At 45.3% G+C, this 22,056-nt stretch overlaps 1 protein-coding gene across 8 annotated transcripts in view; it reads right to left on the bottom strand.

Moving 5' to 3' along the window:
• The window catches only part of SLC20A2 (solute carrier family 20 member 2), a 125,955-nt gene that overhangs the window by 14,018 nt on the left and 89,881 nt on the right, over positions 1-22,056 (bottom strand). For all 8 annotated transcript variants that reach the window (XM_063709298.1, XM_063709302.1, XM_063709301.1 and 5 more), the window contains 3 exons: positions 14,152-14,268; positions 8,960-9,163; positions 6,502-7,090 (listed from right to left, as the gene is read on the bottom strand). In XM_063709298.1, coding sequence (XP_063565368.1) covers positions 6,502-7,090; positions 8,960-9,163; positions 14,152-14,268 — 910 coding nt within the window. The remainder of the gene's footprint in view (positions 1-6,501; positions 7,091-8,959; positions 9,164-14,151; positions 14,269-22,056) is intronic.

The following is a 22,056-nucleotide window of genomic DNA, read 5'->3' as shown; positions in this document are numbered from 1 at the left end:
TGAGACTACAGCCGCGGGCCACCACGCCCAGCTAATTTTTGTATTTTTAGTAGAGATGGGGTTTCACCATGTTGGCCAGGCTGGTCTCGAACCCCTGACCTTGTGATCTGCCCACCTTGGCCTCCCAAAGTGTTGGGATTACAGGCATGAGCCACTGTACCTGGCCTTCAGATAGGATGTTTTTTATGAATTTGAGGTTTGTGGCACCCCCACACCAAGCAAGTCCGCTGGAGCGATTTTCCAGCAGTATGTGCTCACGTCATGTCTCTGTGTCACATTTTGGTAATTCTCACAGTATTCCCGAATTTTTCATTATTATCATATCTGTTATGGTGATCTGTGATCAGTGATCTTTTATGTTACTATTATAATTGTTTTGGGGTGCCATGAACTGTTCCCATATGAGACGGTGAGCTTCACTGATAAATGCTGTGTGTGTTCTCCCTGCTCCACTGACCGGCCACTGCCTTGTCTCTCTCCCTCTCCTCCAGCCTATTTCCTGAGATATTGCTATATTGAAATTAAGCCAATAAATTACCCTACAGTGCTCTCTAAGTGTTCAACTGAAAGGAAGAGTTGCATGTCTCTCAGTTTAAATCAAAAACTGGAAATGATTAAGCTTAGTGAGGAAGGCATGTCAAAATCGGAGACAGGCCAAAAACTAGGCCTCTTGGGCCAAACAGTTAGCCAAGCTCTGAATGCAAAGGGAAAGCTTCTTGAAGGAAATTTAAAGTGCTACTTCAATGAACACATGAATAATAAGAAAGCAAAACAGCCTTAGTGCTGATATGGAGACAGTTTGAATGGTCTGGATAGAAGATCAAACCAGCCACAACATTCCTTTAAGTCAAAGCCTAATCCAGAGCAAGGCCCTAGTTCTCTTCAATTCTGTGAAGGCTGAGAGAAGTCAGGAAGCTAAAGAAAAGCTGGAAACTAGCAGAGGTTGGTTCTGGAGGTTTAAGGAAAGAAGGCATCCTCATAGCATAAAAGTGCAAGGTGACGCAGCAAGTGCTGATGGAGAAGCTGCAGCGAGTTCTCCAGAAGATCCAGCTAAGATCACTGATGAAGGTGGCTACACTAACAATAGATTTTCAATGTAGAAGAACAGTCTTCTACTGGTAGAAGATGCCAGGTAGGACTTCCATAGCCAGAGAGAAGGCAATGCCTGGCTTCAAAGCTTCAAAGGACAGGCTGACTCTCTTCTCAGAGGCTAATGCAGCTGGTAACTTTAGTTGAAGCCAATGTTCACTTACCATTCCAAAACTCCTATTGCTCTTAGGAATGATGCTAAATCTACTCTGCCTGTGCTCTAGAAATGGAACAACAAAGCACATCTGTTTACAGCATGGTTTACTGAATATTTTAAGCCTGCTGTTGAGACCTACTGCTCAGAAAAAAATATTAATATTTCAAAATATTACTGCTCATTGACAATGCACTTGGTCACCAGAGAGCTCTGATGGAGATATGCAAGGAGATGAATGTTGTTTTCCTGTCTGCAAACACAGCATCTGTTCTGCAGCCCATGGATCAAAGAGCAATTTGACTTTCAAGTCTTATTACTTAAGAAATACACTTTGTAGGGCTAGAGCTGCCATAGATAGTGATTCCTCTGATGGGTCTAGGGAGTCCATTGAAAACTTCTGGAAAGGATCCCCCATTCTAGATGCCATTAGAACATTCGTGATTCATGGGAGGAAGTGCAAATACCAACATTAACAGGAGTTTGGAAGAAGCTGATTCCAACTCTCACGGATGACTTTGAGGGATTCAAAACTTAAATGAAGGAAGCCACTGCAGATGTGGTGGAAACAGCAAGAGAACTAGAAGTGGAGCCTGGCAATGTGACTGAACTACTGCAATCTCATGAAAGAACTTGAACAGATGAGGAGGTGCTTCTTATGGATGAGCAAAGAAAGTTTCTTGAGATGAAATCTACTCCTGGTGAAGATGTTGTGAACATTGTTGAGATGACAACAAAGGATTTAGAATATTCCACAAACTCAGTTATCAGAGCAGAGGCTGGGTGTGAGGGGACTGACTCCAATTTTGAAAGAAATTCTATGGTGGGTAAAATGTTATCAAACTGCATTACATGCTGCAAAGAAATGTTTTGTGAAAGGAAGTTAATTGATGCGGCAAATTTCATTGTTGTCTTAATTTAAGAAATGGCCACAGCCACCCCAACCTTTAATCACCACCACCCTGATGAGTCAGCAGACATCAACATCAAGGCCCAGACCCTCCATCAGCAAAATAATGATTTGCTGAATGTTCACAGGGTTGCTAGCATTATTTTTTAGCAATAAAGTATTTTCAAATTAAGGTATGTACATTGTTTTTAAGACACATTTAATAGACTATGGTATACTATTACAGAAACATACTTTTCTATGTACTGGGACACCAAAAACTTCATGGGTATTGTGAAACTTGTTTTATTGTAGTGGTCTGGAATGGAACCCACAGTGTCTCCCAGGTGTTCCTGTACATGGTGACTTTTGTCTTGAGCATAGCTCAACTTGGTGTATTTGAGGTTCACCTATATAATCTATTCATGGTCCAAATGATTTTTTTTAATTTTGGTAAAAAGCATAACATAAAATTTACCATCGTAATCATTCTTATTTATAGTTCAGCAGTGTTAAGTATATTTACATTGTTGTGAAACAGATCTCCAGAACTTGTTCATCTTGCAAATGTGAAACTCTGTACTCTTTAAACAAATTCCCACTGCCCCTCCCCGCAGCTAATGGCAACCACCATCCTACTTTCTAGTTCTAGGAATTTGACTGCTGTAGACAGCTCATAGAAGTGGAATCATAGAGTATTTATCTTTTTTTTTGAGATGGAGTCTTGCTTGGTTGCCCAGGCTGGAGTGCAGTGACATGATCTCAGCTCACTGCAATATCCTCCTCCCGGGTTCAAGCAATTCTCCTGCCTCAGCCTCCTGAGTAGCTGGGACTACAGGCACATGCCACCACGCCTGGCTAATTTTTTCTATTTTTAGTACAGATGGGGTTTCACTGTGTTAGTCAGGATGGTCTTGATCTCCTGACCTCATGATCCGCCCGCCTCAGCCTCCCGAAGTGCTGGGATTACAGGCGTGAGTAGTATTTATCTTTCTGTGATGGTTTATTTCACTTAGCCTAATGTCCTCCAGGTTCATCCATGTTACAGCAGGTGACAGGACTTCCTTCTTTTTAAAGGCTAAATAATATTCCAGTGTATGCATGGACATAATTTGTTTCCATTCACCTGGCAGTGGACATCTGGGTTGTTCTCCCCTCTTGCCTATTGCAAACGGCAGTGCTTTGAACATGTGGTACAAATATCCCTTTGAGACTCTGCTTTCAATTCTTCTGTATGTATACCCGGAAGCAGGAATGCTGGGTCATAGGGGAGGTCTGTTTAATTTTTTGAGAAGCCTCCATCCTGTTTTCCATAGTGGTTACACCATTTTACACCCCCACTAACGGTGCACAGGGTTACAATTTCTCTACATCCTTGACAACACTTGTTACTTTTTTTTTTTAAGTGGTAGCCATCCTAATAGGTGTGTAATTTATTATTATTATTTTTGAGAGAGTCTCCCTCTGTTGCCCAGGCTGGAGTGCAGTGGCACAATCTCACCAGGCTGGAGTGCAGTGGTGCAATTTCGGCTCACTGCAACCTCCGCCTCCTGGGTTCAAGTGATTCTTGTGCCTCAGCTTCCTGAGTAGCTGGGACCACAAGTGCCCAGAAACAGGCCCAGCTAATTTTTGTATTTTTAGTAGAGGTGGGGTTTCACCATGTTGTCCAGGCTGGTCTTGAACGCCCGACCTCAGGTGATCCACCTGCCTCGGCCTCCCGAAGTGTTGAGATTATAGGTGTGAGCCACCACACCCGGCCTATTAAATGGATTATTTTTTTTTTTTTTTGAGACAGTCTCACTCTGTCGCCCAGGCTGGAGTGCAGTGGCATGGTCCCAGCTCACTGCAAGCTCTTGTCTCCTCCCCCAGCCAGCTGTGTAGACTGGATATCACTGAGTCACTGAAACTGGATTCCAATTTGGCTTTGGTTTTGCTGTGTGGCCCTGAGCATCAGATCCCATCTCTGAGAGACACCCGCCCCTGGCTCAGAGGGATGTTAGAGACAGGGTGGGACAGGCCATGGCAGCTCAGTGCTGAGGCCTCGGGGCTCAACCTCGTGCTGAATGCATGGACGCCTCTTCTCACTCAGATGACTTCTAGAATGGTGCTTTCACCAGACGCCCTCCCTGCTCCAAAGCCCCAGAATAGTCCCCACGCTGCAAGCAACTGTTCGCAATTCTACAGTCACCCTGAGCAGCCACTGCCTAGATGCTTCCTTTGAAATGAAACACGGTGTGTGTGTGTGTGAATGTGCGTGAGTCCACGTGTGAGTGTGCGTGAGTGGGCATGTGAGTGTGTGTGCATGTGTGTGTGTGCATCTGAGTGTGCGAATGTTAGAGAATGTGTTGTTACTTTTCCATGGATATGTTTTTCTCATCTCCCTAACTGGCGTTTAAACTTCTAATGGACGAGGACCCAGTTCCTAGCGCTCTGCCAGTACCAGGCCTTCTGGAAAGAATGCTTGATGAGGAGGAGGAAGCGGGACGGTGTGGGGGCAGACAAAAAGTTACTAACATAGGACAGAGCATGCTGTCTCCAAGAAAATACCAAATAAAATACCACAGAAATGCCCATGTGATGCTGAGCAGAACATAAGATGCCCAGGTTCATCTGCAGCGAGACTTCTTTTACGAAGAGCAGAGTTACAGCTGCACGTGGGGAGGCAGTGTGCGTAGCCCATGGGGAGTCACTGACTGTGACAGAAGATGACAACGGCACAGTCCCCTGAAACATCAGTGGACTCACCATGACCGTGATGGCAAGAGCAGAAACGGACAGAAACCGAGCGAGTGGGGAGCACCATCTTGAGCATATTACACAAGGGAAGCCTGGGAGGTTGGGACTCGTTTTCCCCCATTTTACAGATTGGGAAACGGAGACTTCGGAAAAGCACATGCCTTGTCTAGGGGTTACACAGCTGTAAGACGACAGCAGAGACCCAAACTTGGGGCTCTCGGGCCCCAGGAGGCCGCCCTGCTTCCTACACACCAGGCCTGGGTGTGGGGTGGGGCAGGTGGGGTGGGTGGGGTCAAGGTTGGAGGGTCATATCTGCCCATCCCTACACACTCATTTGCAGGATGCCTGTGACATTACCATGTGGAGTGACCTGCAGGCTCGGGCAGCAGCTCCAGCGGCTGCATCGTGCAGTGGGGAGAACTAGGGCCCACGAGTGGGACGGAGCCTTCTCACTGGGGTTGAAGATGTCACTGAAGGATGGCCGGGCGTGGTGGCTCACACCTGTAATTCCAGCACTTTGGGAGGCTGAGGTGGGCGGATCACCTGAGGTCAGGAGTTTGAGACCAGCCTGGCCAACATGGGAAACCCCGTCTCTACTAGAAATAGAAAAATTAGCCGGGCCAGGTTGGGGAGCCTGTAATCCCAGCGGCTTGGGAAGGCTGAGACAAGAGAATCACTTGAACTTGGGAGAAGGAGGTTGCAGTGAGCTGAGATTGCGCCACTGCACTCCAGCCTGGGGAACAGAGCGAGACCCCGTCTTAAAAAAAAAAATTAAATCACCTCCTAGGAAGTTCTCCTAGCATCCTGGTTCAGCATACCTTCTGGCTGTTTCCTCGGTCTGTGCGCTCTGCCTCCTGCCTGCCTGCCTCACTGCCCCAGTGCTCCTCCACCCACGTTACCTGCTCTGCACCCAGCCCGGCCTGTCCTGAACTCCGGCGTACACGGCCGCTGCCTGCTCAACCTGAACAGCAGCATCGCGCCCTGGCTGCATCCAGGGCCTCCGTCATCCCTAACAGACAGCAGCTCCACTCTTGTCTTTGCCAAGGCCACGGCTCCGATCTTGGCAGCTGCCTCTTTCCTTCTTCTCTCACATCCGCATCCAGGCCGTCGTCCAAAGCCAGTGCCCCTGTCAAACGTGCCCTGTGTGGCCCCTGTCAAATGTGCCCTGTGTGGCCCCTGCTCACAGCTCCACGGCTCCCCTCTCGAGGCGAGGCCTTCCTTCCTGTGTCCATCGGCCACGTGCTCTGCATCCATGACCTGCAGACCGGCGACCTCCTAGCTTGTCCTGGAGAACACAGGTGTGTGCCCGCCTCAAGACTGCACCTGCCGTCCTGCTGACGCCACGTGGCCGCCCCTGCACCTCCGTCACCGGCCAGCCCTTCCCTGGAAGCCCAGGTCGCACTGCCATCCTGGCGGCTCCTGCCCTGTGTCTATCTACCTTACTTTCCTGTTAACACTGTTCGCTGTCCCGCACTCAATGCTGACTTATGGGTCTGTCCACCGCCTGCGCACCCCTATCCCTGGCAGGGGCTTCCATCGGTGCCGTTCACTGCTGGATCCCGGCACCCGCACAGCGCTGGCCCCTGGCGGAGCCTCAAGGACCCTTGTTGAATGAATGAATGAAAGCACCCACCTCACGTCATTGCCGCCGTGAGCAAAGGACCCGAAACAGGCGGTGAGGACCTGCAGGAAATGGAACAGGAGGTGAACCTCGGGTGCGTCCTTCTCCTCCTTCTCCTCCTCTGCAGGGTCCTCTCGCGGCTGGTCAGGGTCGGCCAGCTCCGACGCCAGCTTCATCTCCACGCCGCCCTCCTCCGCCTCGATCTCCGCCTCTGCCACCGCGTTACAGTAGCTCGAGTAGCTGTCGTAGCGCAGCCTCTTCTTGGAGTAGGACACGGTGTCGCCCACCAGCTTCTCACTGTCCTCTGGGGCCGATGAGTCCGCAGCTCGAAAGGTGGCGTGCACTGGCAGCCCACAAATGGCTGCGGTGTAGCAGGTGTAACTGTTGTTTCGGCGCAGCAGCCGGTAGTTGCTTTCCTGGGCCGGCTTCTCCTCGGGGCCCCTGTCGATATGGATTTTGTGCAGCAGATCTTTGTAGAGCCCCGAGTCTTTGTGCACGGTGTGGTACACATGACCGTCGCTCCTGGTGTGGCCGTCGAAGCCGAAGGTGCCGTTGGAGATGGGCGATTTCACAGAGCCATGGGTCATGGACAGTGCTCTTCCTGAAAAGGGTTAGAGAAGGTCTCATTTTCCAGTCTTTTTTTTTTTTTCTTTTTTTTTTGAGACGGAGCCTTGCTCTGTCCTCAGGGTGGAGTACAATGGCGCAATCTCGGCTCACTGCAACCTTCGCCTCCCGGGTTCAAGCGATTCTCCCTCAGCCTCCTGAGTAGCTGGGACTACAAGCGCGACACCATGCCCAGCTAACTTTTTTGTATTTTTAGTAGAGACGGGGTTTCACCATGTTGGCCAGGATGGTCTCAAGCTCCTAACCTCATGATCCGCCCACCTTGGTCTCCTAAAGTGCTCGGATTACAAGCGTGAGCCAACGTGCCCAGCCCCAGCCTTTCGAATATAAGCGAAGGAAACACTCCCTACTATTTCATGGCACTTATCTCCAGAAGGCTGGGGATGACTTATTAACATATACTTTCTTTTCTAGGTTGGCCATAAAGGACATGTAATATGGTTACCACTAAAAAAAACAAAAACAAAAAACAAAAAACAAAAAAAAACATGGAAACATACAACAAAAGGGTAAAACTAATAATGTGGTATTTTCAAAACATCTTAAGTTCTGCTAAAAAGTGTCTTCCAGAAATTACTATGGCACTTGGCACATTTTTTCTGTTTCTAGAAACCAACACAAGGAGAATCTTTTTAAGAAACTCATCTTAGAGAAACTTCATACATGAGACAAAACCCACTTCGTGTGAGGTAGATATTCCAGGTGCCTCTGTTTTGATTTTGTTTTTAGAGACAGGGTCTCAGCTCTGTCACCCAGGCTGGAGTGCAGTGGTGCAATCATAGCTCACTCCAACTCCTGGGCTCAAGTCATTCTCCCGCCTGAGCCTCCCAAGCATCTGGGACTACAGGTGTGCACCATCATCCAGGCTAATTTTTTAGGTGCATCTTAAAAGGTCAGTCATGAATGTCAAAGGCAGTATCTGAGATGAGTCAGGCAAAATGAATTTGCTTTCTCTGGGCCACATCTGAGACTGCACCTGTGGCAGGCAGGTGCCAGAACCCACCTTGCAGAGGTGGCAGTCACTGGGGCAGGCTTCGGTGATGCCGTGCTCCCCTGGCACTGCCCACAAACATTGAGAGTCTAAAGGACACAGAATGGTCTGGATTTTTTCTTTTCTTTTCTTTTCTTTTTTGAGATGGAATCTCACTCTGTTGCCCAGGCTGGAGTGCAATGGCGCAATCTCGGCTCACTGCAATCTCTGCCTCCCAGGTTCAAGTGATTCTCCTGCCTCAGCCTCCCGAGTAGCAGGGATTACAGGCACCCACCACCATACCCAGCTAATTTTTGTATTTTTAGTAGAGATGGGGTTTCACCATGTTGGTCAGGCTGGTCTTGAATTCCTGACCTCAGGTGATCCATCCACCTTGGCCTCCCGAAGTGCTGGGATTATAGGCGTGAGCCAGTGCACCTGGTCAGTCTGGACATTTTCTAAGGTTTCTGTGATTCAATGGTGGGACCACCTCCTTAGTTACAAATTTAGCTTTCTCTTTGCATCTTCCATAGTAAGCTGGGTTAACCAACGTTCAGCAATTCAGTAACTCCTGGGGCATGGAGATCTGCATATGTAGCTGAGTGGGTGCAGCACAGACATACAGTGCGTGGCCCCAGTGCCTCCGGTGAGACTATAAACAGCTCTTGGAAGAAATCACAGGACAAGAGTGAGCCTGCTCTGCTGACTACGGAATGGTTTCCTGAGGCCTCCTAGCTTCTGGGTTTTCTCAAATTATAAAACTGGGGGATCCTTTTGTGCATTAAAACCAGATTGCCCACACCCAGGCCCAGCTGGTCCTCCCCAGGGAACTTCTCTGTGCTGCCACGGAACCCAAGCTCTCCAGGCACATCTTACCGTATGCAGCCCGAGGGTGGCTGCCCGCAGAAGTGCCTTCCGAGGTCCCCGACGTCTCCCCTGCTGCTCCCGTGAGCGGGATGGTGCTGTCATCATTAGCCTTGGCACCTGGTAGCTCTTTAAATACTGGGGACTCTGCTTCCTGAACCTTACTGAGGCTTTCGTCAGATACTCGTGATAAAGCACCTTCTTTTTGTAATTTGCCTAAAGAAAACAAAGTCATACTGAACATTCTGGAAGAGAGTTCTTATTATTGAAACATGAATATTAAAAAGTGAATCTATATCTTTATGCTTTAGCACTGATTTTGGAAACAAAAAAAAAAGTTATAGCTAGATAGAGAAAATGAAGTTGAGGCCAGGTGTGGTGGCTCACACCTGTAATCCCAGCACTTTGGGAGGCCGAAGCAGGTGGATCACCAGGTCAGGAGTTTGAGACCAGCCTGGATAATATGGTGAAACCCCGTCTCTACTAAAAATATAAAAATTAGCCGGATGTGGTGGCAGGCGCCTGTAATTCCAGCTACTTGGGAGGCTGAGGCAGGAGAATCTCTTAAACCCATGAGGCAGAATTAGCAGTGAGCCAAGACTGCGCCACTGCGCTCCAGCCTGGGTGACAGAGTGAGACTCTGTCTCAAAAAAAAAAAAAAAAAAAAAAAGAAAGAAAAGAAAAGAAAGTCAAAAGTTCAATTAATTACCTGGAAAAACTCTAGCCAGAAAATTCAGCAATTGAGGAAAAGATGGAAATTTAGGGCCCGAGTTATCATATCCAAAAACAACCACCAAAAAAGGGTTAGATCCAAATACCACAGTTCCCTCCAGCACTAATGTTCTGTAAATCTATAGCCACCCAGACTGGCCTTCTGTTTTCTTAAACTAACCTCAGAATCAGAAATTTCAATTTCTGAAAAATTGCCTTTTTCAGAAAGTCACATAAATAAAATAATAAAATATGCGATTTTTGAGACTGGCTTTTTCTACTCAGCATAATGCCTTTGAAATCCATCCACGTTGTTACATGGATCAATAATTTGTTCCTTTTAATTGCTGAGTAGTATTCAAATGTACAAAGGCACCACAGTTTATTTATTCTGTGGATAATGTGGGTTTTTGGAGATTGCATATAAAGGTGCTATAAACATTCATGTGCAGATTTCTGTGTGAATTTAAGTTTTCATTTTTCTAGGGAAATATCTAGGAGTGGTTAAGAGTATATTTATGGCAAGTGTTAGCCATATAAGAAGCTGCCAAACAGTTTCCCTGTACCATTTGACATTCCCATCAGCAATGTACGAGGTTCCAGTTGCTCTTCATTCTTGTAAATACCGACAAAATTTAGTACTGTCAGTATTTTTCATTATTTATTTATTTATTTATTTTTGAGACGGAATCTCACTCTGTCACCCAGGCTGGAGTGCAGTGGCTCTATCTCAGCTCACTGCAACCTCCGCCTCATGCGTTCAAGCGATTCTCCTGCCTCAGCCTCCCGAGTAGCTGGGACTACAGGTGCGTGCCACCACGCCCAGCTAATTTTTGTATTTTTAGCAGAGACGGGGTTTCACCATGTTGGCCAGGATGGTCTCGATTTCTTGACCTTGTGAACTGCTTGCCTCAGCCTCCCAAAGTGTTGGGATTACAGGCGTGAGCCACCATGTCTGGCCCCATCTATCTTCTTTGGTGAAGTGTCTATTCAAATATTTTGCTCTTTTTTTTTTTTTTTTTTGAGATAGAGTTTCACTCTTTTTGCCCAGGCTAGAGTGCGCTGGAGTGCACTAGCGTGATCTCCGCTCACTGCAACTTCCGCCTCCCGGGTTCAAGTGATTCCCCTGCCTCAGTCTCCTGAGTAGCTGGGATTAGAGGCGCCCACCACCATACCTGACTAATTTTGTATATTTAGTAGAGATGGGGTTTCACCATGTTGGCCAAGCTTGTCTCGAAATCCTGACCTCGTGATCCGCCCACCTCGGCCACCCAAAGTGCTAGGATTACAGGCATGAGCCACCGTGCCCGGCCTATTTTGTTCTTTTTGTTTGTTTGTTTGTTTGTTTTGAGACAGAGTCTTACTCTGTTACCAGACTGGAGTGCTGTGGCACGATCTCGGATCACTGCAACCTCTGACTCCATGGTTCAAGCGATTCTCCTGCCTCAGCCTCCTGAGTAGCTGGGATTACAAGCATGTGCCACCACGCCCAGCTAATTTTTGTATTTTTAGTAGAGATGGGGTTTCACCATGTTGGCCAAGATGGTCTCAATCTCCTGACCTTGTGATCCACCCACCTCGGCCTCCCAAACTGCTGGGATTATAGTCGTGTGCCACTGCGCCTGGCCTATTTTGCTCATTTTTTAATTGAGTTATTTGTTTTCTAAAATGTGTTTTTATTTTTTGAGTACAAGTCCTTTGTAGTTATGGGATTTGCAAACATTTTTTCCCATTCTGTTCCCGGTGCTTCTCACAGAGCGATAGTTTGAAATTTTGATGAAGTACAATTTATCAAGTTGTCCTTTTTTTTTTTTGAGATGGAGTTTTGCTCTTGTTGCCCAAGGTGGAGTACAATGGCACGATCTCGGCTCAATGCAACCTCTGCCTCCCAGGTTCAAGCAATTCTCCTGCCTCAGCCTCCCAAGTAGCTGGGATTACAGGCATGAGCCACCACACTTGGCTAATTTTATATTTTTAATAGAAACAGGGTCTCTCCATGTTGGCCAGGCTGGTCTCGAACTCCCGACCTCAGGTGATCTGCCTGCCTCGGCCTCCTAAAGTTCTGGGATGACAGGCGTGAGCCACCATGCCTGGCCCAACTTGTTCTTTTATAGAACATGTTTTTGGTGTCATATCTAAAAACTCTTTCTCGACCCAAGGTCACAAAAGTTTTCCCTTATATTTTTTTTTTCTAAAAGTTTTATTGTTTTTTAAATTTTATATTTAGATCTATGATGCATTTTAAGTTAATTTTTAAAATAAGGTTTAGGTTAATGTTCTTGTTTTGGCATATGGATGTCAAGTGTTCCAAAACCATTTGTTGAAAGACTGTCCTTTCTCCACTGAACTGTTTCTGTACCTTTGTTTAAAATCCATTTGCCACATTAGTGTGGGTCTATTTCTAGACTCTATTCTTGTTCCATTAATCTACGTGTCTCTCTCTTCCACACTGCCTTGCGGCTTCATAACAAGTCGTGAAGTCAGGTTAATATGAATCCTCCAACTTTTTTCTTTTCCAAAATTGTTCCAGCTCATCTAGTTTCTTTGACTTTCTACATGAACTTTAAAAGTGGCTTGTCTAAATCTACAAAATATCCTGCTGGGATTTCTATTTAAATTGTCTAAAGTCTAGAGATGAATCTAAGAACTGGCATCTCTACTATACTGTCTTCCAATTCAGGAGCATGCTTTGTCTCATGTATTTTGGTCTTTTTCAAAAAGTGAATTTCCAAATGCAGATATATCCATACCGAAATGTGACCCTATGGTACATGCTGAGACCAAATGTAAATACCTGTTTTTTGAGAGTTCTGTAAAAAGCATGTGGCTTCAAGGCTTGAAATTCAAATATGGGGAACTGGGAATAGGAAAACAGCCCTGGCTGACTTCCTAAGCCATATTCTTCTTCTTTTTAAAAACTGTTTTCCTTTTAATAACATGTGTTTTATTTTTATTGCTTCGTTTTATTATATATGTTATAATTACTATAACTATAATAATACAATTATTATAGTACTATACAGTAGAGTACTATATTGTATATTATACTATACAGTTATTGTATAGTATAATTGTATTATACCACAGTATAATTATTACAGTACTATAATAATACAATTATTATTATAGGTTTTATATATATATATATATATATAAAATAAAATGTATACTTTTTTTTTTTGAGACGGAGTCTTGCTCCGTCGCCCAGGCTGGAGTGCAGTGGCACGATCTTGGCTCACTGCAACCTCCGCCTCCTGGGTTCAAGCAATTCTCCTGTCTCAGCCTCCCGAGTAGCTGGGACTACAGGCACCTGCCACCAGGGCCCAGCTAATTTTTGTATTTTTAGTAGAGACAAGGTTTCATTTACCTTGTTGGTTAGGCTGGTCTCCTGACCAACGAACTCCTGACCTCAGGTGATCCACATGCCTCGGCCTCCCAAAGTGCTGGGATTACAGGTGTAAGCCACCATGCCCAGCCAAAAATGCATACATTTTAAGCATCCAGGTTATGACCTGCCGCAAGTGGGCACACTCTAAACCCCTTCCCTGATGAAAACAAAGACATTTCATGTCCCTGATAAGTTCCTGATCTGCCTTCTCCAACCCCCACCCATCCCAGGCGATCAGTGCTTTCTGTTGCTATAGATGAATTTTCCATATTCTTAAATTTAATGGAAAGATCCATAAAACTTTTAAATGAAAATTTATGAAAATGTTATGAAAAATGCCAGCATGCAGAATAGGTGCTCTTCCGGATCATGGGCTTCTGCTCAGTATCACGGCTGTAGGATGCCTTCAGCCGTCAGGTCCCCAGCAGTTCATTCTCTCTATTGCTGCGTGGTCGTCCATCGCATGAATTTACTCAATTTGGTTACCCATTTGCCTGCTGACCAACACATGGGTTGTTTCCACTTTGGGCTATTATGACAAAAAGATTTGTATACAAGTCTTTTTACGAACACGTTTTCATTTCTTTGGATAAATAGCTAGGTGTGAAATTACTGGCTCACATGGTAAGTGTAAGGTTAACTTTATAAAGAAACTGCAAACCTAACTTCCAAAGTGGCTGCACCATTTTAAATTTCAGCATAAACCTGGGAGAGTTCCAATTATTTCACTTCTTCACCCACATATGGAATTGCAGGAACTTTGTACTCTTAGCCATTCTCGTGAGTGGGAAACAAAATCTCCTTGTGGAGTTAATTTGCATTTCTATGAAGGCTAATGTTTTTCCACAGGCTGGCAGAACTGCACTGCACGGTTAACTTCCAGTTACTGATGGCAACTGGGACCTTGCTGCCCACCTGGGTTACAACTTATCAAGAAAATGTATGAGCCAGAAAGCACTCAGGAACGCAGAGACAGAGGATGGGGTATGTTCTGGAGTCACCCACACTTCCATTTCCTCCATTAGTAAGGATCATGGCATGTTACATGTGAGGTTTTGGGAATCGGGAGCATTTCTGTAAATCAGAAGAATTAAAAGGCCCATACCTGTTATTTTCCTCCGCATCCACGGACACACGAAGAGCCACACAAAAAAAGAGAACAGGAGGGCGACACCAAAGGAAATGAGGGCTATGGCCCACATGGGGAGAACCAGGCCGAGCACTGGGAAGGAAAATGAGAAGCAGTGTCATTACTGGAAACTTCTACAAGGTCAGGCCTCAGGGCAGTGGACTTCCCACTCCCCAAATCAAGAACGAATCACCTGGATTTTGTAGTGAATAAAACTCTCAACCAAAAAAAACATGCTATACTTTTTGGAGTAGAAAGCTGTATGTTCAAGACATCTTATATCTGGTGAATATGTGCTTAAACTAGTTAGTAAGCTAATTATTAAAGTTTTACCAACTGGGGGCCAGGCATGGCGGCTCACACCTGTAATCCCAGCACTTTGGGAGGCCAAGGTGGGAGGATCACCTGAGGTCAGGAGTTCGAGATCAGCCTGGCCAATACAGTAAAACCCCATCTCTACCAAAAATTCAAAAATTAGCTGGGCGTGGTGGCGCATGCCTGTAATCCCAGCCACTCGGGAGGCTGAGGCGGGAGATTCGTTCGAACCTGGGAGGGGGATGTTGCAGTGAGCCGAGATTGCACCACTGCACTCTAGCCTGGGCAACAGAGCGAGACTCCATCTCAAAAAAAATAAATAAATAAAATAAAAATAAATAAATAAAATTTTAACAACTGGGCACAAACAGCATATTTAAGTTGGGATGAAATCCATTTACATATTATTTCAATATCTAAATGGCTGCACAACAAATGTGGCTGAGAAGGGAGTCAGCTGAGGTCGGGCACGATGGCTCCCACCTGTAATCCCAGCACTTTGGGAGGCCGAGGTGGGAGGATCACTTGAGGTCAGGAGTTTGAGACCAGCCTGGCCAACATGTTGAAACCCTATCTCTACTAAAAATACAAAAAAACTTAGCCAGGCGCGGTGACAGGCGCCTGTAATCACAGCTACTCAGGAGGCTGAGGCAGGAGAATCGCTTGAGCCTGGGAGGCGGAGGTTGCAGTGAGCTGAGATCGCGCCATTGCACTCTAGTCTGGGCAACAAGAGTAAAACTCCATCTCAAAAAAAAAAAAAGAAATAAAGAAAAAAAAAGAAAGGAGTCAGCTGTCTTCCATCCTGATGCCCACCTCAGCCCAGCCCACCTGCGGCAGGAAGCTGCCATCTGGACACTGCCTGGCTCCACAACTGAGGCCTCGCCTAGTTCCTCAGCAGCCAGTAGCCCTACTTTAAACGGACATGTGCCCTAACCACATACACAGAACTTCTTTGAAATCAATTGAGAAATAAAAGGATTTTTGTTGTTGTTTATTTATTTTTGTTTTTATTTTTATTTTTTTAAGAGACAAGGTCTTGCGATGTTGCCCAGGCTGCTGTCAAACTCCTAGCCTCATGGGATGTTCCTGCTTTGGCCTCCCAAAGAGCTGGGATTACAGGCATGTGCCACCTGGCCCAAGGAATAAGAGTTTTTTAAAAGGACACTGACCTTCAAATTTAACTCTTCTTTGAAGCATCAACTTACGGAATTACAGTGCAGAAAAACTTTTCACTCAAATCCCATAATGCACACTAAGCAATAATAACATTAGCCAATCCAAGGGTGGAAGTGCACATGGTTTGAGAACGTCATCTTTTCATAGCACTGTCATGTCTCCAGCCCTCATCACCCTGAATTTTGTTCATCTGCTGTCAATGGTGACAATAGGCACATTCACACACATTCATATGTGCACAACTTGAACACTTATGCTCATACATAAACTCACAGGTAGATATGCAAGAATACTCACCACAGCATTATTTGTAATAGTAATAATTTGTAGAACAACTAATATATGCATCATTATGAAAATGTGAAGTAATTACTGTAGACAGTCTTATGAATTATGCAGGTCTATATGTACTGATAAGGAAAGAGGCCCAAGATCCAATGAGTAATGCAGGCTAGTTGTATGATATACACATGGCATGATGCAATTTATGTTTGAAAAATAAAACATCCACCTTTCCACATTCCTGTCATATCTGTGAATTTACAGAAAAAGTTCTGGGAAGATACAGTGGTTTCCAATTTCTTTATGGAGAGATGGGAGACTGGAGTGGGAATTTCACTTTTTATTACACATACCTTTATAGTGGTAACTTAAAAAATATATACAATAAGATAAGGATCTGGGAGAATTTACTAAAAAAAGTAAAAAACAAAATATAAAAAAGAAAAAGAAATAAAAATATATATAAGAATGTCACTTTTGTAAATTGTTAAAAAATTTAATTCAAAGGGGTTAACTATTTAACACTTTGCTCTTAAATAAATTTGCAGTCTTTGTTTTATTGTTAACCATTTTATACATACAAAGCAGCACAAAGTTACTCAGCTGAGGTACTATTAGGCTGGGCAGGGTGCCTCATGCCTGTAATCCCAGCACTTTGGGAAGCTGAGGTGAGAGGATCACTTGAAGCCAGGAGTTCAAGACCATCCTGAACAACACAGTGAGACCCTGTCTCTACAAAATAAAAACAAAAAGATTAGCTGGGAGTAGTGGTGCACGCCTGTAGTCCCAACTACTTGGGAGGCTGAGGTGGGAAGATTTCTTGAGCCCAGGAATTTGAGGCTGCAGTGAGCTATGATAGTGCCATTGAACTCCAGCCTGGGCACAGAGTGAGATCCTGCCTCAAAAAAAAAAAAAAAATTAACATACTATAAAAAAAATTAACATACATTTGGGCTGGGTGCGGTGGCTCATGCCTGTAATCCTAGCACTTTGGGAGGCCAAGGCGGGCAGATCACAAGGTCAGGAGATCGAGACCATCCTGGCTAACACGGTGAAACCCCGTCTCTACTAAAAATACAAAAAAATTAGCCGGGCGTGGTGGTGGGCACCTGTAGTCCCAGCTACTCCGGAGGCTGAGGCAGGAGAATGGCATGAACCCGGGAGGTGGAGCTGCAGTGAGCCAAGATCACACCACTGCACTCCAGCCTGGGCGACAGAACGAGATTCTATCTCAGAAGAAAAAAAAAATTCTTTTTTATAATTGTAAGAGATAGTATGAATAGAATAGGTAGTTAATACTATATATAGTCAGAATTAATGTACATAAGTATTAAAAACAAAAATCCAGAATCACCTAGCACAGTGATAGCTAAGGTCACTGGGGGAGGACAGGCACTTAACTGCTCAGCTCCCATCCCCCTGACTACATCAGAAGGCTGACTCAGCTCTGCCATGCGGCTGTACTGACACCAGCAGGCCCCATCCAACTCAGGCTCTGCCCCTGCACCCAAAGCTGAGAGCCGCTTGTGCGACCCCTTGGTTGGTTGCACTGGGCTGTGTCTGGGGCCAAGGCTTCCCAGCGTCTGCTGTCCACCCAGCGTCTGCTGTGTATGTAGGGGTTTATACACGCAGCAAAGGATTGCACCAAAGCTGGTTCTTGCCAACTCGAATGGTACCCGCTCTTTACCAACCTCAAACTAACAACTGACGCCAACACCGATCCCACGCATGGCTTCAAAGCATGGTTCCTGAAGAGGTTTCCCTGCTTCTTCTGTGGTTTTGCTGATGATACAATTACTAATTGTGCTACTTTCGGCTTAGTGCTACTGCGCCAAACTGATCTAAGAGAGGCAAACCCTAGAGACCACAGGGAGAGAGAAACAATCTGGGATACACATTTTAAAAATGAGTGAACACTTTTGCTATCAGGCCCTATTTTTACCATTCATGCTGAGCAGGGCCCGAAAGAGAAGTCAAGAAGGGCTACTTGATGGGTTCCTTCTAGGACCACGCCAGGCTCCCAGCAAGGTCACATGGGGTCCCAGATGGCGTCAGGACCAACACCAACAGGGTGAACCTGAGGTCGGGGGCAAGACTTCTCACCCTGTGCTTAGACTTAAGATAATATCACCTGCCCTTTGCACCTTTGCCGTCACACCTGCCTCTACCACTGATGTGGCCTGGGATATAGCCAGAAAACTCTGAAATCACCTCCCAGTCATGAGAAACTGGCAGGGGAAGCAGGAGAGAAACGCATCACCCAGGGGAAGTGGTGGGGAGACAGAGTAACACGTCACGGAGGAGGAAGAAGAGAGAAGGAATCTGGGAAAACAGGGGAAGCTGTTCACAGTAGGTGAGAGGGGGAGCAGAATGGGGACAGGATCTTACTGAAGTATTCCAGCAGTTTGGTGATTTAGCAGAGAATCAGATGAGCACAAGGATTTACTTTTAAGGCCTGCATGTGAAAAAAGTAAACTGACAGTTACCTGTGTTACACAGCTCCAAATTGTACTAAGTATATAAAATCCAGTTTCGTGGATAAAAAACAATTCAATACAAAGATTCAGCACAGGACAGCGCCTGAATCAATGCACACCCAAGGCAAACGGTTTTTCTCCTAAAAACTCAAGACTGGCTTCTACACAACAACATTTTTGACAAAAATACTTTCTATTAAATTGTCTTTCTGGTACGGATCTCAAATTGTTTCCAAACAATTATGGCTACATCAGGCAGTAAGACACGGCCGTCATTTCCCCCTGCGGATGGACATACTGGGGCACAGCCTCCAGAGGCTCGTGTTCACTCAGCCAAAAGTAGCTGCCAGGAACCAGCGCAAGGAGCTCTGGGTCTCCGTTCTGGGTTCTAGCCACTAAAAGGCGCAAATGTCAAGCGCCTTTCATTTGCGGAGCAGCTAAGATACAATGAATAGTGATTTAGCTCTAACCTCAAGCATCTTTACAATTCTATTCCAAATTCCCAAAAGATTAGACGAATATTCAAGCCATTTAGGGAGAAATACATAGAACTTTTTATACGAGCTCACTCTCCATTGTTATTGCCTTGTTGTACTTCTTGTTTTTCACATCTAACACTCATGACTAAGGATCTATAAACAAATAAAACTTATATGGGACCAATAAGGCTTTAGTCCATATCAGTTTCCTTATATCATGACCCATCATCTCCCTACACTCTTCCTTCTTATTGACTCAATGCAGATTCTTTGTCTTCATTATATAAATAATCCATACTTATCGTAAAAATATCAGCAGTACCTACAAAATTGTATGATGTACAAATATGAACCTTCCTCATCATCCTCCCCTCTTCAACTTACTTCCCAGGGAGACAGTAAGAACTATTTCGTGTGTGTGTTTCCAGGCATTTTCTAGGTAGGCACGGACACCATGTCGAACATTTATTTTTCTTTTTTCCTTTTATTAAACAGAAGCAGAATCCCACTATATACTATTCTATGCTTTTGTTTGTCACATAACAATATGCTGCGGATATCTTCTCATAGTAAACATTCACATTCATGTGTGCACACACATGCACACACACAGAGATTACCTCCTTTGCAGAACTGCTCTAATATCTTGCCTTATAAATTGAGCTTTGTCTTTTGCTCTAGATCAATATATTCAAAGCATTAGAGGGGCTACCTATGTAATAGGAATTCTGAAACAACTTAGTTGAGAAAATAAAATAAAAAAATGTGATTTCCTAATTTGCTCTATAAGTAAAAAATACACATATATATTTTTTGCACATGGTACCAAGTATTTTTTTTCATTCTTTCTTTTTTTTTTTTTTTTTGAGACTGAGTCTTACTGTATTGCCCAGGCTGGAGTAAAGTGGTGCCATCTTGGCTCATTGCAACCTCCACCTCCCAGGTTCAAGCGATTCTCCTGCCTCAACCTCCCAAGTAGCTGGGATTATAGGCACATGCTACTATGCCCAGCTAATTTTTGTATTTTTAGTAGAGATGGGGTTTCACCATGTTGGCCAACCTGGTCTCGAACTCCTGACCTCAGGTGATCCACCTGCCTCAGCCTCCCAAAACTGCTGGGATTACAGGCATGAGCCACTGCGCCCGGCCTCTTTTTTTTTTTGAGATGGAGTCTCGCTCTGTCGCCCAGGCTGGAATGCAGTGGCTCAATCTCCACTCACTGCAGCCTCCGCCTCCCAGGTTCAAGCAATTCTCCTGCCTCAGCCTCCCAAGTAGCTGGGATTACAGGAACTCACCACCACACCCAGCTAATTTTTGTATTTTTAGTAGAGACAGAGTTTCTCCATGTTGGCTAGGCTGGTCTCTAACTCCTGACCTCAGGTGATCTGCCTGCCTCTGCCCCCCATAAGTGCTGGGATTACAGGTGTGAGCCATGAGCCTGGCTGGTACCAACTTTTTCAAACCAGGGTACATTTGTAATAATTTTGAAAACGAGGTGAATTTAAATGACCCTGTTTTGAATCCAGCTCTTGGTGATAACTGGAGACTCTTCTCACCCCAAGGCTTCCCCAATCCAAGACTAGGAATCACTGTAACGGCAATTTCTGGCTTCTCCACAGCCTGCACTTCACAATCACAGCATGGAAGAAAGAGGCCCTCTGAGTGCAGGGCTCCTTCTCACAAAGCCAACTGGCAGCCTGAGAGGTTTCTGATGTCCTGGTTTCCTAGAAACTGGATCAGAAGCAGCTGCAACTGGAGGAGGAACAGGGGGAGGAGGAAGAGGTGGAAGAAGAGGAGGAGGAAGATGAGAAGGAAGAGGAGAAACCAGAGGAGGGGGATGAGGAGGAGAAAGGGGGCAAAGGAGGAGGAGAAACAGGAAGAAGAGGAGGAGGACAGGGAAGAGAAGAGATGGAGGAGGAGGAAGAGATAAGGAGGAGGAGGAAGAGATGGAGAAGGAGGAAGAGATGGAGGAGGAGGAAGAGATGGAAGAGGAGGAGGAGGAAGAGATAAAGAGGAGGAGGAGGAAGAGATGAAGAGGAGGAGGATGAGGAGGAAGAGATGAGGAGGAGACAGAGATGGAAGAGCAGAAGGAGGAAAAGATGGAGGAGGGGAGGAAGAGATGAAGAGGAGGAGGAGGGGGAGGAGGCCACAGGAGGCTGCAGAGGCAGGGGCAGGCATGTCTCAGGTACAGACATGCTCTGGGAAAGTCAGGAACCAGGCCTGGTTAAGTTGGGAATTCCTTTGCTGGTGGAAAAGAGTGAGCAAAGGTTGGGTTAGGGTTAGAACTTTTGGGAGTACCGATTACATTAGAACGGTAATGAGGAAGCCACGTTTCTGGTAAGAGACGTGCCTAGAGCAGTGGTTCTCAAACTGCAACATGCTTCCAAATCACTGAGGCTCCCCTATTAAACCACAGGTCACTGGGCTGCATTCAGTGGGTCCAGGGCTGGGCCTCGGAATCTGCATCTTGACAAGTTCCTGCATGCTATTGCTGGCCAGGGACCACACACTGCCTTAGAAGGTGCCTACCAGAGGCTTAACTGGGTGACCTGCTTTGACTGTTCAAAGGGGCATGCCATGAACTTTAGCATTCACTGTTTAAACACTGAACAAAAACCTGGCCCCACACAACTGAAGACTTTTTCATTAAAAATGAAGCTTAGGCTTGTATCCAACCCAAGTAAGCATTTTATTTCCTAAAGTTATTTTTTAGTCCTTGCAAGTCATTTTTTAAGAACAAAAATGCAAAGACAATTTTTTAAAAGTGCGAACTTAGTCTTTGAAGTGTAAGAATGACTTTTGAGAAAAGTCATGTCAAATGTAAAGTAACACAAATCAAACTAAGCCTAAGAAATAATCAACTTCACAATAATTAAGAGTAGAGAAGCAGAGGAAATCAAAACAAAACACCAAAAACACGAACTAGGACACCACGGCTATTGATGACACAGCTGGACTCGCAGAGATACCCCATATGAGGAAACAGTATGTAATGAAAGTCTACACTGAAGGACAAAAGACCTTCAAGGCTTACATAAAAATAAGATTTTGACTCACTCACTGGACATTCTAGAAACATTCCCCTGGAATCAAAATATTAGCAAAGTCCTTTTTTGACTCATCAGAGGAACAAAATGGTGGGACCTTCAGAG

This window comes from Gorilla gorilla, chromosome 7, assembly GCF_029281585.2.
Source record: "Gorilla gorilla gorilla isolate KB3781 chromosome 7, NHGRI_mGorGor1-v2.1_pri, whole genome shotgun sequence".
Lineage (NCBI taxonomy): Eukaryota > Metazoa > Chordata > Mammalia > Primates > Hominidae > Gorilla > Gorilla gorilla.
The sequence above is the reverse complement of the archived record's forward strand: the minus strand, read 5'-3'. Positions and strand labels throughout refer to the sequence as shown.